This window comes from Epinephelus fuscoguttatus, linkage group LG7 (assembly GCF_011397635.1).
Source record: "Epinephelus fuscoguttatus linkage group LG7, E.fuscoguttatus.final_Chr_v1".
Lineage (NCBI taxonomy): Eukaryota > Metazoa > Chordata > Actinopteri > Perciformes > Serranidae > Epinephelus > Epinephelus fuscoguttatus.
In genome coordinates, this window is record NC_064758.1 from 44,646,849 (window position 1) to 44,660,863 (window position 14,015).

At 42.5% G+C, this 14,015-nt stretch overlaps 1 protein-coding gene across 2 annotated transcripts in view; it reads left to right on the top strand.

Annotated features, from left to right (window-relative positions):
* Positions 1-14,015, top strand: part of LOC125892255 (neural cell adhesion molecule L1.1-like) — a 70,144-nt gene that overhangs the window by 24,948 nt on the left and 31,181 nt on the right. The window contains exons 3-7 of one of the 2 annotated variants that reach the window (XM_049582162.1): positions 1,928-1,942; positions 4,364-4,466; positions 7,016-7,185; positions 10,867-10,989; positions 11,479-11,649. In XM_049582162.1, the coding sequence (XP_049438119.1) occupies positions 1,928-1,942; positions 4,364-4,466; positions 7,016-7,185; positions 10,867-10,989; positions 11,479-11,649 (582 nt within the window). The remainder of the gene's footprint in view (positions 1-1,927; positions 1,943-4,363; positions 4,467-7,015; positions 7,186-10,866; positions 10,990-11,478; positions 11,650-14,015) is intronic. The other variant, XM_049582163.1, reaches the window with a different exon arrangement.

Here is a 14,015-nt window from a genome sequence, read left to right on the forward strand (position 1 = left end):
TTTTTTATGAGAGTTTGAGACATTTCCAGCCATGTGAGTAGCGACAAAAGCGGGTATTTTTTAATGAGAGGTCGGGGCATTTCTAGTGATGTTACCGGCAACAAAAGCAGGTATGCTTTAGCAAATGTTTGGGACATTGCCAGTCGTGTGAGTAGCGACAAAAGTGGGTGTTTTTTTTTATCAAGAGTTTAGGACATTTCTGCTGTGTTTGTTGCTACGAAAGCTGGTATTTTGTAGCGGAAGTCTGGGACATTTCCAACAGTGTTAATAGCGACAAAACTGGGTATTTTTAAACAAGAATTTGGGACTTTTCCATGTTAGTAGCAACAAGAGAGGTTTGAGGCATTTCCAGCCATGTTTGCAGTGACAAACGCAGCTATTTTTTAACGAGAGGTCCGGCATTTCCAGCTGTGTTAGTAGCAAAAACTAGTATTTTTTAACAAGTGTTTAGAGGTATTTTTAATGTTAGTTGTGGACATTTCCAGCCATGTCTGTAGCAACAAAAGCAGGTATGCTTTAGCAGTGGTGACAAGACGGGGTATTTTTTTTACCAAGAGTTTGGGACATTTTCAGCTGTCTATAGCAACAAAATCGGGTATTTTTAATGAGAGGTTGGAGCATATCCAGCTGTGTTTGTAGCATGTTTTAACAGGAGTTTGGGACATTTCCAGCTGTGTATGTTGCGGCCAAATTAGTTATTTTAAACTAAAGCATGATGTTTTCATGACATTAACCACGTTTTTTGTGCTTAAAATTAACCACAGCGTTGCCACAGCATAAAATTAAAATGCATAGTAACAAAGTTTCAACATAGTATCTAGATATGAAAGGTACAAATGTAACATGTCTATGGTTTGCAGAAAAATACAATACCAACTTTTATTCTTGTGATTGAGTTGCTCTCCCAGATAATGTAACAATCATAAAGGTTTATGTCCTGGTCACAAGTTAAGATTTATTTTAACTTCATCTCTCAGAAATACATTTAGATTGTGTCGGCCACTGTTTTTTATTCATTTCAGCATCATGAAATTAACTAGGACTTGGACAGCATTGAAACATAAAAATATGTTTCAAGCAAATGTAAGCAAGTTAATTTTCATACTGCACTGAAATGAATAGAATCAGGAAATACCGTTTGGTAACACATGATTTTCTTCCTGCATGTCATTTTTCTGGTCTTGGTCATTTTTCAGTTTGATCTGGTCTTTGTTTGAAACAGTTGTTGATAAATCTTGAAAATGTTCAAAGAAAAGAATGTTGCACGTGGTCTCAGCAAACACAAACTTATCATTTAAACACATTCACATAAGCACAAACACAAACACACTTATCCACACAATCAGGTTTAAAGTGACCTCTGGCCCTGGAGGTTAAGTTCAAAGGTCAGCTGGATCAGCAGAGATGGTCCCAGAGGAGGAGAGGAGGAGTCGGGTTCAGCTCGACCTTCAGCCAGTGACCTCCTCCTCTGGGCGTGGCAGAAAGAGGAAGAGACAGAGTAGAAAAGAATAAGAGAGGGATGGAGAAGAGGATGTAAATGAGAGCACAGAAGAAAGAGATGGATGAAGAAGGACAGAGAAGGTGAAGAGATGAGCAGAATACAGAGAAGAAACATGGAGGGAGGGAAGGAAGGGTAGAGAAAGGGTAGAGGAGGAGACACAGAGGGGAAAGATGTAAATTGATCCGGGACGCCATCGTGTCTGAGTCAGAAAACCGAGAGGAAGGCAACTCCTGTAGACGAGGAGTCATTATAGCGTCAACATTATTTATAATCAAGAAAATGAATAAATCTGCCATCAGCATCTTCCACTAATATATCTGTGTGTGTGTGTGTGTGTGTGTGTGAGTCTACAGCCTTTTAAACTTCTGCCCTTGATTAAGTGTTTTCTCTCTCCTCTCCTTTTGTTGCTTTCGTGCGGACAAACAGATAAAGTGCATAAAAGTAAGTGACTCTCCTTGTTATGTGTGATGGCCGCTTATGTCAGCGACACTTCACCGCCACAAATCTAGATGATGGAGGCCGTCAGTCCAGTCTGCTTTATTGTCACTGCTTGTTTCAGCCGCTGACTGTTAGTCCTCCATCATCCGTCCCTGCAGCCCTGTAGCCACGCAGAGCAGACGGTGAAGACCTGTTCACTGACACTTGTCTTCATCTTATGTGTCAGATGAGCAACTTTTGGAGAAAATAGTTGAGACATTTCAAAGTTTGGACACAGTAGAACATTTCTCTGTCTACACTGCTAGGACAGGTAGACCCTGCAGTTAAAAATAAGTCACTGCTGTCAAAAAGAAATGAAATTTCTCCAAAATGTCTCCAGAATTGAAAAGGGTCTTATTTTAGTTTGGTCCTCGAGCATTTTCTGAGCTTTTCCCTGTAGAATTTAATGATTTTTTTTTTTACCCGCATTTTTTTCACCTGATCCTTGGCATGTAATCCTTAGACATCTGAGTTTTATATTTTGCAGAAAATTAGTTAAGAAGATTGATGCCTCTATAATGTCAGACATAGCCACCTGTGACAGGTGACAAAATCCGCCTTGCAGCATCTCTAAAGAAACATTTTTAACTCCTTTGTTTAATCCATGCAAAAACCAAAGAGCAAAAAAAGTTCTGTTTCTTACTGCATGAACAGACAGAAAAAAACCTGAGTCACAGTGCTGCAGACTGCAGGCTCGTTGTGGTTTTCAACAGTTTTCTCACTTTTTCACCAGGCTTTCATGTGTTCACATCCCTCAGTCAGGCACTTAGAGCAGGATGTGGTTGCATTAGTCCATTACATGCTGTTTATTTGTTTTGTGGGTTTGACTGTAATCATAAAATATGAGCTAGAAATTAAAGATTTGAAATTAATTATTTAGGTATGCAGACAGTGTTGTAGAAACCCAGCAAATTTCAAAGATGGAGAGATCTAGCAATGACAAACCAGATGTTTATCTAGCATGACAGTCTCAGCTCAGTGAAATATACAGTGGAGTTGAAGTCATGCTGCTAATCGATTCTTGGCATATTACCTCATGCATTGGTGCGCAAATCCAGATGGAGGGCAGGCAAGTGGAGGCAAAGACTACCTGCAAAAACACTAAACACTGCGAAAATACAAATGGATTTGCATCTATGACTGTTCCAATCGATCACATTGAGAAAAAACAAAAGTCAATTTAAGTCCATCAAACAGTGGGATGTATAGGGGAGAGGGAAAATCCTCCATCTGCATTCTGGAGAGGCGGAGCCAACAACCATCAAATATTAGTGTTTGAGCGTTGTGTTAAACACATCTCAAGTTGCAACGAGACTACTTCTTCATGTTTTTTGCCATGACCCAGAATTTTAACAGCCTTTCACCAGTCCTCTGGGAAAAGTTAACAAGTTGAGTGTTAACTAGTAGCCAGAGTTAGCCAATGTTTGCCAGTAACATTAGCCTGACAGCGGTGCCTCCACTGTGCAAAATCAAGACACTATTACTCAAGCAGATGACTCACCATCCAAAAACAAAACAGCAGTCATTTCAGACATTGACCCAACTGCACAGAAAATAGTTACAGTCCACTAGACTCATGTACGCTTTCACCAGCTCGTCGTGTAACATTAATTAATTTGCAATAACAATTGTGTTCACACTGGACGAATTGGTCAAGTTTTAAATTAACACAATGGATAAAGAAATTTAAAATTAATAGACAATTTAAATGGTTAGCTAAAATAAAATAACTCTATGGATATATTGGATATATTATGGTTAGTGTTAGCTGAAGTAGATGGAGGAAATTAGCGAAAATTATGGATAAACATTTGACCTAATTGCTACAAGCAATGGAAAAGTGATTGAAATAAATGCTAAAGCTAATAGATAAACAGTTTAAATGGTTTGAATAAAAGTAATGGACAAACTGTTGAAACAGTTGCTAAAAGTAACAACACTTAAAGGTTTAAATAGTTAACGTTAGTAACACATAAATAGTCAAAATAGTTGATTGAATGAATGGATAAATGATTTAAATGGTAAGCTAAAAGTAAACAGTTGAAAACGTCAAAAGTAATGGATAAATGATTGAAACTTTAAGCCTCTACACTCCGAGTGTCAGCAGTACGAATGCAAACTAATAATACTGGTAAATAAAATATGGATCCGGTTTCAATTCAATTAAAGACATTGGGAACATGTGGTGCTGATGAAGGAGCTCATGTGACAGGGCTGTGGGGTGAACTGTGTACATCACTGACAACCTGTCCCGGTAATAAAGGAGAATATTTGTACACCTGTATTTTCTCACCTGTGCTCAGTGGTAATTACTGCACCATCAGTTGTGCGTCCCAAAATATTTCATTACTATATGTGTGTGTGTGTGTGTGTGTGTGTGTTCAGTGTTACAGCCTCCACTCCTGACAAAGATGCCGACATCGTACACAGCCTTTTCTCTTGAGGACATCTATCTGCCATGTGAGGCCTCTGGTAACCCAACACCCACGTACGTGCAATAACTAGACCTGTGTGTCATTTACCCAGCGTGTGTGTATGTGTGTGTCTGTGTGTGTATTTGCAGTATGCAACAGAGTAGGCAAATATAATGGACAAACAAGACATATGTATGCGTCTGGGTGTTTGTCCACTTCCTCCCTCCGGCCTTTCTGTTGGCATGGCGATAAATGTTCCTCTAATAAAATCACAGCAATAACAAAATCATCTCTCTCACTTTCCATTTCTCTTTGTCTTTTCCTTCCCACCCACCCACTCCTCCCTGCCTGCTGTGTTTTACCTCACTCCTGTTCTTCTCTTTCTCAAATTCACATTTCGATTTTGTTTTCTTAGAGATATTTTATGTGTGTTACTGTTGACAAATCCAAGCAAAAGCCCTGTGCCCATTGGTTACTACACAAATACATAGCTTTATTTTTCAAAGGCTCAGTGAAAGACTGTAATTTCCATTTGTAGGTTATCTACTAACAAGTACAAGTAGTAACAACCAAATTCTTCCTCTGTGCCACTGAGCTCCATTCCTGCTCTGGTACCCCTCTGGTTCTTAAACTGGTTCCTGAACCAGGACGCTTTTCCACAGAACAGAACCATTGTAACCTTGGGCTCTAGTTTCCCGGCGCGGCACAGGGTGGTGCAGGGTGGCGAACCCCACGCAGAGCTAGTTTCGAGCAGCGCAACCCGAGGCGCGCTCAGTTTGGTAGTTTGGCAGACCGAGGTGCGCTGAGATGGGTGTGGTGGCACAGCAGGGGGAGGTGTCGACAGATCCAGCTTGGCGCAGTGACAGTTTCGAGCCAAAAGGCTTCGCCAAAGGTGCGCTAAAAGCTCGCCAGCTGAAACCAGGTCTACTGTCAGCACAGGCGGAGCGCAGCCAGTGTAAGCCAAAGTTTGGCTGACTGGTGGACAGTGTGCACACGTCACCAAAACCTCACAGGCAGGTTTCCAGAATATCAGGCACATTAACAATGCAATAAATACCCAAAAAAACACTATTCAATGCAACTATCTGCAATCAGCACATAAATGTATCTCTATACCGACTGTCCCGTCACATCTGATGTCAGATCAAAGGGGATTGGCACCGTTTGGCACGTTTGGCACGCGTAATGGAAACCCAACCTGATTTGATTAACACAGCTGCAAACTAATGAGTTCACATCCCTCTCAGCCAACCACAAACAGCCACAGCATCAGATAGGGAGTATATATTCAGCATCTGTCATCTTAGAAAAGTCAAAAGAAAAGAAACAGAGTGAGACTGCGAGAGAGAAAGAGAGAGAGCGCACGCGCACGAGAGAAACGCAACATTGATTTACAATTGTGGTGACCTCCTCCTAGGCTACCTTTGCATCATCAGCCCGTGGAGGTCTGCTTGTAGTTCTGTGTATTCGGACGCTGCGAGCTTGGACCTCCCGGACCAAAACATCAGTTTCCTCCTGGGAGAAGTTTGGCCGTCTGACGCTGCTGCTCTCTTCTGCCATGGCGAATTGAGTAAACTCTCATTACGTGCATTTAAGGGTGAGGAGAGGGGCTCATGTGATTGGTGTGATGTGTGTAAAACCCACTCCACGCTTTCTCTCCTCCCTCTTTCCGACTTGCGCAGGTAGGAGCGACGGAGGTGGGAAAGAGGAGTAGCTGCACCAGGCGCACGGTGTGCCAAACTTGCAAAATCCGCCTGGCCACACCCAGTTGGCGAAGCGCAGGTGCGATGCGCCTCCGCCTCGCCCGGTCTGCGAAACTAGAGTCCCATGTGTCATTAAAGGAGGGCGTTAACTCTGGGTTAAAAGAGGTATCACATCTCTCTGTTCGGTCACCTCCAACGGAAAATTAAAGAGCTATCGGGACATATCAAAGACATTTGGACTAGAAAAGCAGGATTTCTACAGATACCTGTATGTAAAGTCCAGTTCAGACCAAAGATTTGTGAACTGACCGGTCTGAGCTCAACTCAAGCTGGCTGATGGTGTCACCTGACACTCAGTTGGTCAAATGGCTGGCGGCTGGTTATAAAGCACGCCACCTGTTTCAACAGCCAATCAGCTTGTAGTGAAGTCAGCTGGTCAAGTCGAAACGACCACAGGCGGTGAGTTGGCTTGCTGCAGCAGGTGCTCCGTCCCCACCGAGCCCTCTGTTTCCGTCCTCACGGTGTGCCGGTGCTGCTGCTGGCTGTATGCACTTACTGTAGGCCTACAGTATGTCTGTGGGGGGTTGTCTTTAAGGAATTAGAAAGCACTATAAAACAAAGCTTCTTTAAATCTTGGGCATGGGAAGGAAACCACCAAATGATACTGTTTTTAAAAATTAAACTACATATATATTTTATAAAGATTTACGTCATCAATAGAAACCAGTGGGCTGAGAGCCAAGAGCCACAGAGAGAGTAGAGTTAGAACACGTGGGGTTTGTTGATGCTAAAATAAATTGAGAATAATATCCATCCGATCTTATGTTACCACCACTATGGTGGTGTGTCTGTCTCCTTGTATGTTTAATCACTTTGACTTCCTGTTGACGTGATGAAAAGCTTTCTTCTCTCCTCTGTAGTTTCCGCTGGATGAAGGATGGCAAGTTGTTCGGGTCGGAGCATAATGAGTCCGGGACATTGTACGCCGAAGAGGAGGAGCCCCTGGAGTTTTACGAAGGCAAATACCGCTGCTTTGCCTCCAACACCCTGGGGACCGCCATGACACAAACCATACAGGTCATCGTAGAAGGTGAGTCATACACACACACACACACATACTGTGTTTACAGAGAACAAGCCACACGCAGGGTGCTGTACGTCCAACAGGATCTTCACATGTGCTGATTCACACAGTCGATGTCAAGTGAATGAAATGTTATCAAGGATGTACAGTACGACACAAATCCCTCCTCCCATGCGCACACACACACACACACACACACACACACACACACACACACATACACACACATATGCACACGCACACACACTTCAGTGACTCAGTGAGGTTTACTGGGGCCACCTGTTCTGCTCTCTCATCTCTTGTTACCGTAGCAACCATTTCCCGGAGACAGAGCTGCAGCGTCACTCAGCCGGGAGGGTGCATGAGGGTTGCCAGGCACAAGGCGGTGTTGGGAAGTCAGAGTGTCACCTGACTGAGTTCAGCCTCTGATAAACACACTCTGGTTATGGCCGACGATAATAGGAAGGGACAGCAGCAGAGTGTCAGCAAACAATGTTGCATATCAATGTTCAAACCTCTGTCAATACGGTGATGCTACACATTGTTAGCTTGGCTAGATTCTTTTCACACAGTTCAATTGTTGGGTTCATGTTACAGAAACCACACACACCAGTATAATTCATTTAGATTTACTGGCAAACTTGTGTTTGACTAAATGGCAGCCGGCTGGTAGCAAACAATCTCATTATGAAAGTTAAACAGGAAGCTGAAACATGTTTCTGAAAACATTTTAGATGAGAAATAGGCAGTGCAGTAACATAATCTTGATTTATATTTGATCAGTACTGCCCAGTTTTACAGTTTGATTGGATTTTGATCCGAGTTTGACACCGCTCGTGTCCGTGGTGGTGTGCATTTTTCTAGCAATAGCCTGGGAGAGCCAGCTGTGAGGGGAGCAGGGAGATCTAGGCCCTGGTTAGATGGAGGGCACACTACCCACATTATTATGATACAAAGCTGGTGGATAAGTGCCCCTTTAACCCATTTTGTAGCAAAAACGCCTAAAATGACATACCCAAATTAAAATGACTGTAGCTTCTGAACCGCTCTGACTACATGCCTGCATGAGGTCTTGACAGAAAGAAAACTCCCTGAAGTTTCTTGTGAAAGTGTCAGAAACACTCTAGGTGATACAGAGACAGAGTAATGGGCCTCTGAAGTCAGTAAAAAATTGAAGATTTTGCCTAAGATAAAATAAAAAATGTGTTTCAGGATGAATAACTGTCTGTGGCTTCATCTGAGCAGGTAAATGACACTGTGGGGCTGTAGGCACACTATCAATGAACACTTGTTTCAAATTTGAAGAAGACTGCTCAAAGTATGACCATTCTACAGTGTTTTTTCCATGCAAAGATCCAGGCGGAGCTCCAAATGACAAGTCGGTCACTCGGCTTCAAAACAGTACTGTCAGTGATCAAACAACACTCAGCCAGCTTCAAACATTGTACCTTATTGAAATCAGGTGTGATTATGATAGCTGATGTTGTTTATGACACAGAAACACCATAAAATATCACCAAATAAAGCCATATGAAACGTGAAAGTTATGATCCCACTTTCTAGACGGTATATCTCAGCCAAAAATAGTGGTAGGAGTGAGACTCTTACCTTTTATAAACCAGCTAAGTCCCTGCTAACAGCTCCACATAAGATCATGAGTAATCCTTTAACTTTTCCCGTCGAAAAACGGCATGACATGACTTGTCACCACTCATCGTGATGTTGGACTTTGTGTGTTTAGGCTGCTCTGGTGCCAAATACATAATAAATAAAAGAAAAACAATGTTATTTTTGAAAAGTCGAGAGCTTCCTGAATCCGGCAATACCAAACATCACATGGTTTGATGATGTAGTGCGCCTGGGAGATACCATTTAACAGAGGAGGAGGGGAGCAAGGACGTCGGCATCCTGGCAGAGTTAGAGAGGTTAAGTCCAAATATGTGTCCATTTCTTGATCATTTATATTCCTATAAATATCCCCACCCTGACCCCCATGGGGGGAAGCCAAACTCATTCGTCTGCCCACACTGCGATGACACAGAGCTGGTTGGAAATCATCAAAGTGCTCTTTCAGGCTCAGTTAGAGGATGTGAAGTGGCACAGGGTGATGAGTCACATGATATCGAATAAGCTGTTTTTACTATGTGCAAAGCATCTCTCATTTCATTTCCCTACAGCTGTGAACAACCCTGCCATTGTTTGTAAGAGTTACACACCCTCCTCCCCTCTGCATCATCATGCCTACCATTTCCTGTCATCGAAACTGTTACAGCAACTGCAAAGCAATAAATACAGTATATACAGTGCAAAACCAATCTCTGTACAGAGGAAGGGAAGAAAAACTGTAGAAGAAGCTGGATGGTAACAACCTCTGCTGGGATAAAAAAACTGTGAAGCCAGGAAAAGAGCTGTGACTCACTGCAGGGTGGCTGCAGCATCCTGCTGCATCATTTACAACAGAGGTGTTACAGAAGAAACTGTAAATGAAACAGAGAGATGAAGGTTAGTGCTGCTGTGTTTACAGTTCAGAGGGTCATTCTGACCTCAGGGTCTTTTTAATGCGTCTGCGCTGCTGTCTGTCCGTCCATCCCATTTTTGTGAACAAGATATCTCAAGACCACCTAGAGGGAAATTTTTCAACTTTGGCACAAACATCCACTTGGAGTCACCACTGAACTGAAAAGAATTTGGTGGTCAAAGGTCACTGTGTCTTTACAAAACATGTTTTGGCCATAAATCAAGAATTCTTACGCTGATTACAGCAAAATTTCACACAAATGTCAAACAGGATATGACCATGAAGTGATGACATTTTATATCAGGACAGTCAAAGGTCAGCTTCACTGTGACATCATAATGTTCTGTAAACAACAGAAAAACAGTCCGAACACTGCGGCTCCCTGAAGTGCAATTTCACAAGCAGTAATGTATTTACAACGGGCCCCAGTGCACGCTATTACGTCGTGGCCCTAGGGCCCACTAGTTACTTGTCATGTGCCTAAACTAGCTACCGTATAATCTTATTGTCACATGATCACATAGAGACTTGGTATTGACAAAAATACCAACAGAAATAAGGGATTATTTATTTAACTGTATAGTTTGTCATAGTTCATTATAGTTCATGCAGAGTAGGCATATATTTTCTAACATGTTTTGTTATAGATTCCTACTGGCTGGTTTCCTGCTCAGTATATAGTTGGAGGGCCCACTCCCTCTATGGGCCCCCTCACCCCATAGGCCCCAGTGCAACCGCCCTGCCTCCACTGTCTGTACTGTATTTACACCCCTGTCCACAAGTGATGTTTCTAGTGAGATGCTCTTCTTCAGACTCAGCTACCAAAGACGCCATCTTTAAATACATATTTGCGGGTCACATGGGTGTCACATGATGATGCAGGTGAAGTCTGAGGTGTCTCAAGAAAAATAAGTGCAATTTCAACAGATCTGTGTGTGAAGCATCCGTGTTTTACAGACGTGAATGTGAACTGTGAGAGCAACTTATTGGGTTTGTGGAACTCCAGATTTCTACTGAATCAACAGGAGGAGTGGGACAGTGTAAAATGTCATCAGAGAAGGCTGTCGTGAGAATCAGTTCAATGTGACAGATGTCTCGATGTGGCTGATAATTTACGTTGAAGTACAACATGAAGTTCTTAACTAATAATCTGCTGCTTTGTGTTTCAGCTCAACCAGTTATGGCCAAACAACAGAAAATACATTTGAGAGCCTTCGAAGGCGAGAGCATGGTCCTGACCTGCCGTCCTCCGCACAGCTCAGATCTTCCGCTCATCCACTGGATGGACAAGAGTGAGTCTGTCTTTCATTTTGTGTCTTCTGTCCAGTTAATTAGCTGACAGTCTGTGTGACAAACAGACCGACAGAGACCGTGTCTCTGGGAGTGGTCCAGTCTGTCTGTCTTTCTCTGTAAGTCTCTGAAATCTGAGCAGCATTGTCGGATTTTGCATCTCTGGCTCCAGCTGAGGCCCCTGTTGGAGGGATTTGCATGGCTATGCTGCATTGCAGACCGTTTCCACTCAAACTAATGAATGCAGTACTGTCAGCTGATGTTTCTGGGCTCTTTATATTTCTCATTTTTCTTCCTTTTCTTGACCTCCCTTCTCTCTCTGCCTGTGTGATGAAGTAGTGCCTTTTAAGTTGTCCGTCTAGTGTAAGTCAATACTGCATCACACTAAAGAGCCTTCCTGTTTTCAACTGCAACACCCTTCACGGTTTCTTTCCCCCTCCTTCCTGCACTTTGTTTTAACCGTCCCGGCTCTGTCGTCTTGTTTTCCTCAGAGATGGTGCACATCAAGCAGAGTGAGAGAGTGATGGTCGGCCAGGATGGGAACTTGTACTTTTCTGATCTTCTAAAGAGCGACACCAGAGACGACTACACCTGCAACGCCCAGTATACAGCAGCCAGGACCGTCCTCCCTGACACTCCCATCAGGCTCACCGTCATGCCCAGTCAGTACACACACACACACACACACACATTGCAAACCCATAAACAAACAGATAAAGGAAATACTGAAAGTAAGCAAAGCCCAACATGAGGCAGATTAATGACCAAACTAATTACATTGTGAAACCAGTTACATTCATACAGTCTTTTGTCAAAATAATCTTACAATGTTGATAAAAAAAACCAAGTATTTACATTCCAGGGTGAAAGTCCAGGGTTTGTTGGACCTATCCACACTCCCTCTCACCTGCTCAATAGGGACCATCCAGCTTGTAAAATTACCATATTGAAAGGTGTCTTTGTGCACCAGTATCTAACACAGACATCCACTGACATAACGCTGGTATTTGACGACGTTGGTTGGTGGCTGCTGCGTCAACGAGTGCCGCCGCCAGATGCATATTATACAACCACAGAAGGTGCCTTTGTGGGTCGGTATCTAACACTCAGATCATTGACAAAGCAGCGGTATTTGACGAGTTCAGAACACGTTGTGAGGCACATGTTTAAAAACAGTGTGAACATTACCAATAATTTAACTCAATAGCTCCTTTTATAAGAACCTTCTTGCCTCCTAAAGCCAGCTTTATACTTCTACGCTGTACCCTGCGCCGTAGCCTAACGTGCACCTCTCCAGAAATTTAACTACATGTTGCAGCGACACAGACCTCCTGTCTGTCTCTGTAAGCTGAAACCATTTCCCTCAGTGGAAACAAAGCTTGTATTTACTTTAACTTCACAAATAAGAAACAATAAATTGTGAAGACAGTAAAGCCTCCACAAAAAATCATTTTAAGTTTTGTGTGTGATTTATCCTGGCTTCATATGAGCAGAGGAAATCTCCGCTAGTCACAAGGCTAATTTATACAATGTAAAATGCCATAGGCTTGTGCTAATAACGTTAGCATGTTATATTTGTTTGGAAAACGTGTTTAGTGTAAGACAGTTGTTTGTCAATGAACCTTTGTTACATGTTGCTGTTGTCCCTGGTTTTATATGAGAAGAGGAAAAGTCTGCTAGCTGCTAGGCTAATTTGTGCAATGTAAAATGCCATAGGCTTGTGCTAATAATGTTAGCATGTTGTATTTGTGGGGAAGATGTGTCCAGATAAAGACAAGTGTTTGTCTGTGAATGCTGCGAGTTATAGTGAAGCTGATTTGTGTACTTGTGTTTGAAATTGTTTCTATTAAGCCATGTTTAATGTGTGTTTAATGTGTGCTTAATGTGTTTTAGGTGTGTCGTAAATCAACTAAAATTTATAGCACTTCACAGAAACCCCGCCGCCATCTAGTGTTTTGGAGGTGTAACTGCAGAGTGACACAGACACACCACCACATTATAAATGCTCACTACAGCGTAGGCTCTGCAAAGAGCTGACATACAAGTATAAATTCCACTTTAATGTTGAACAGCTCCAGTTTATAACAAAGGCTTTTTGTTAACAATCTCTTGAGCCTGAGATAACTCTGATGACATCATCATACAATTCCTCAATTCTGCACTCCGCTAATAGAGTACACCTGACTAAAACTAATGTAGTCTTACTGGCCCTCATTTAACAATCTAACGTTAATAAATGTGGCGGCTGAAAACAATCTTCATTAACATGTCTTGCCCCAATAAATCCTGGGTTCAGAGGCCTCGCCTCTGAATGTAGAGAGATGTAATACAGCCAATGAGGAATTTCTCTAAGCTAGAGTGTATCTGACATCGCAGATCCATTTTAACCAACTGGTTCCATCTTGCAGCCTAAAAAGTTTCATCAAAGTAAGTCAGAACAACACAGTATGGAAAGAAATCTATGCATCGAAAATTTATGCATCGATGGGCTGCCCGAGGTCTGCTTCTATTTCGGGCAGCAGAGGAGACACCGACATGTCTCTGAGCCGGACACCAGTAATAATGTAACCACCTGGGCTACTAGTATTAAAATAATGACACTGTAGCAGGGTTCATTTATTTCTTTTTAATGATGTTTTAATGATAAATGATGTAAACACGCTTTGGTTTGGTTGTTTTTAAAGCAAATGAAAGTGTCAGATAGAGCCGGGCACTGGTGGTGTTCATCCTTCAGTCAGTCCCACAGAGACAGAAAGCTGTGATAGAGAGCATGCGTCCATGTGGCGATTTTACATTTGAAGTGATTAATATGTGTCTGCAAACACTCAGACGCCAGTCAGATTATGATCTGATAATAATTCTCCACCTCAATCAGATTTACTGCTGCACCATAAGTCCACGCTGACTCAGACTGAGCTGAGACCTGACGTGAGATTTGATCGAAGCCTCCACTCACGTCCACACTGATAAATGAACGTTCGCCTCCACCTCCTGTGTGTGTGTGTGTGTGTGTGTGTAATGCAATAAA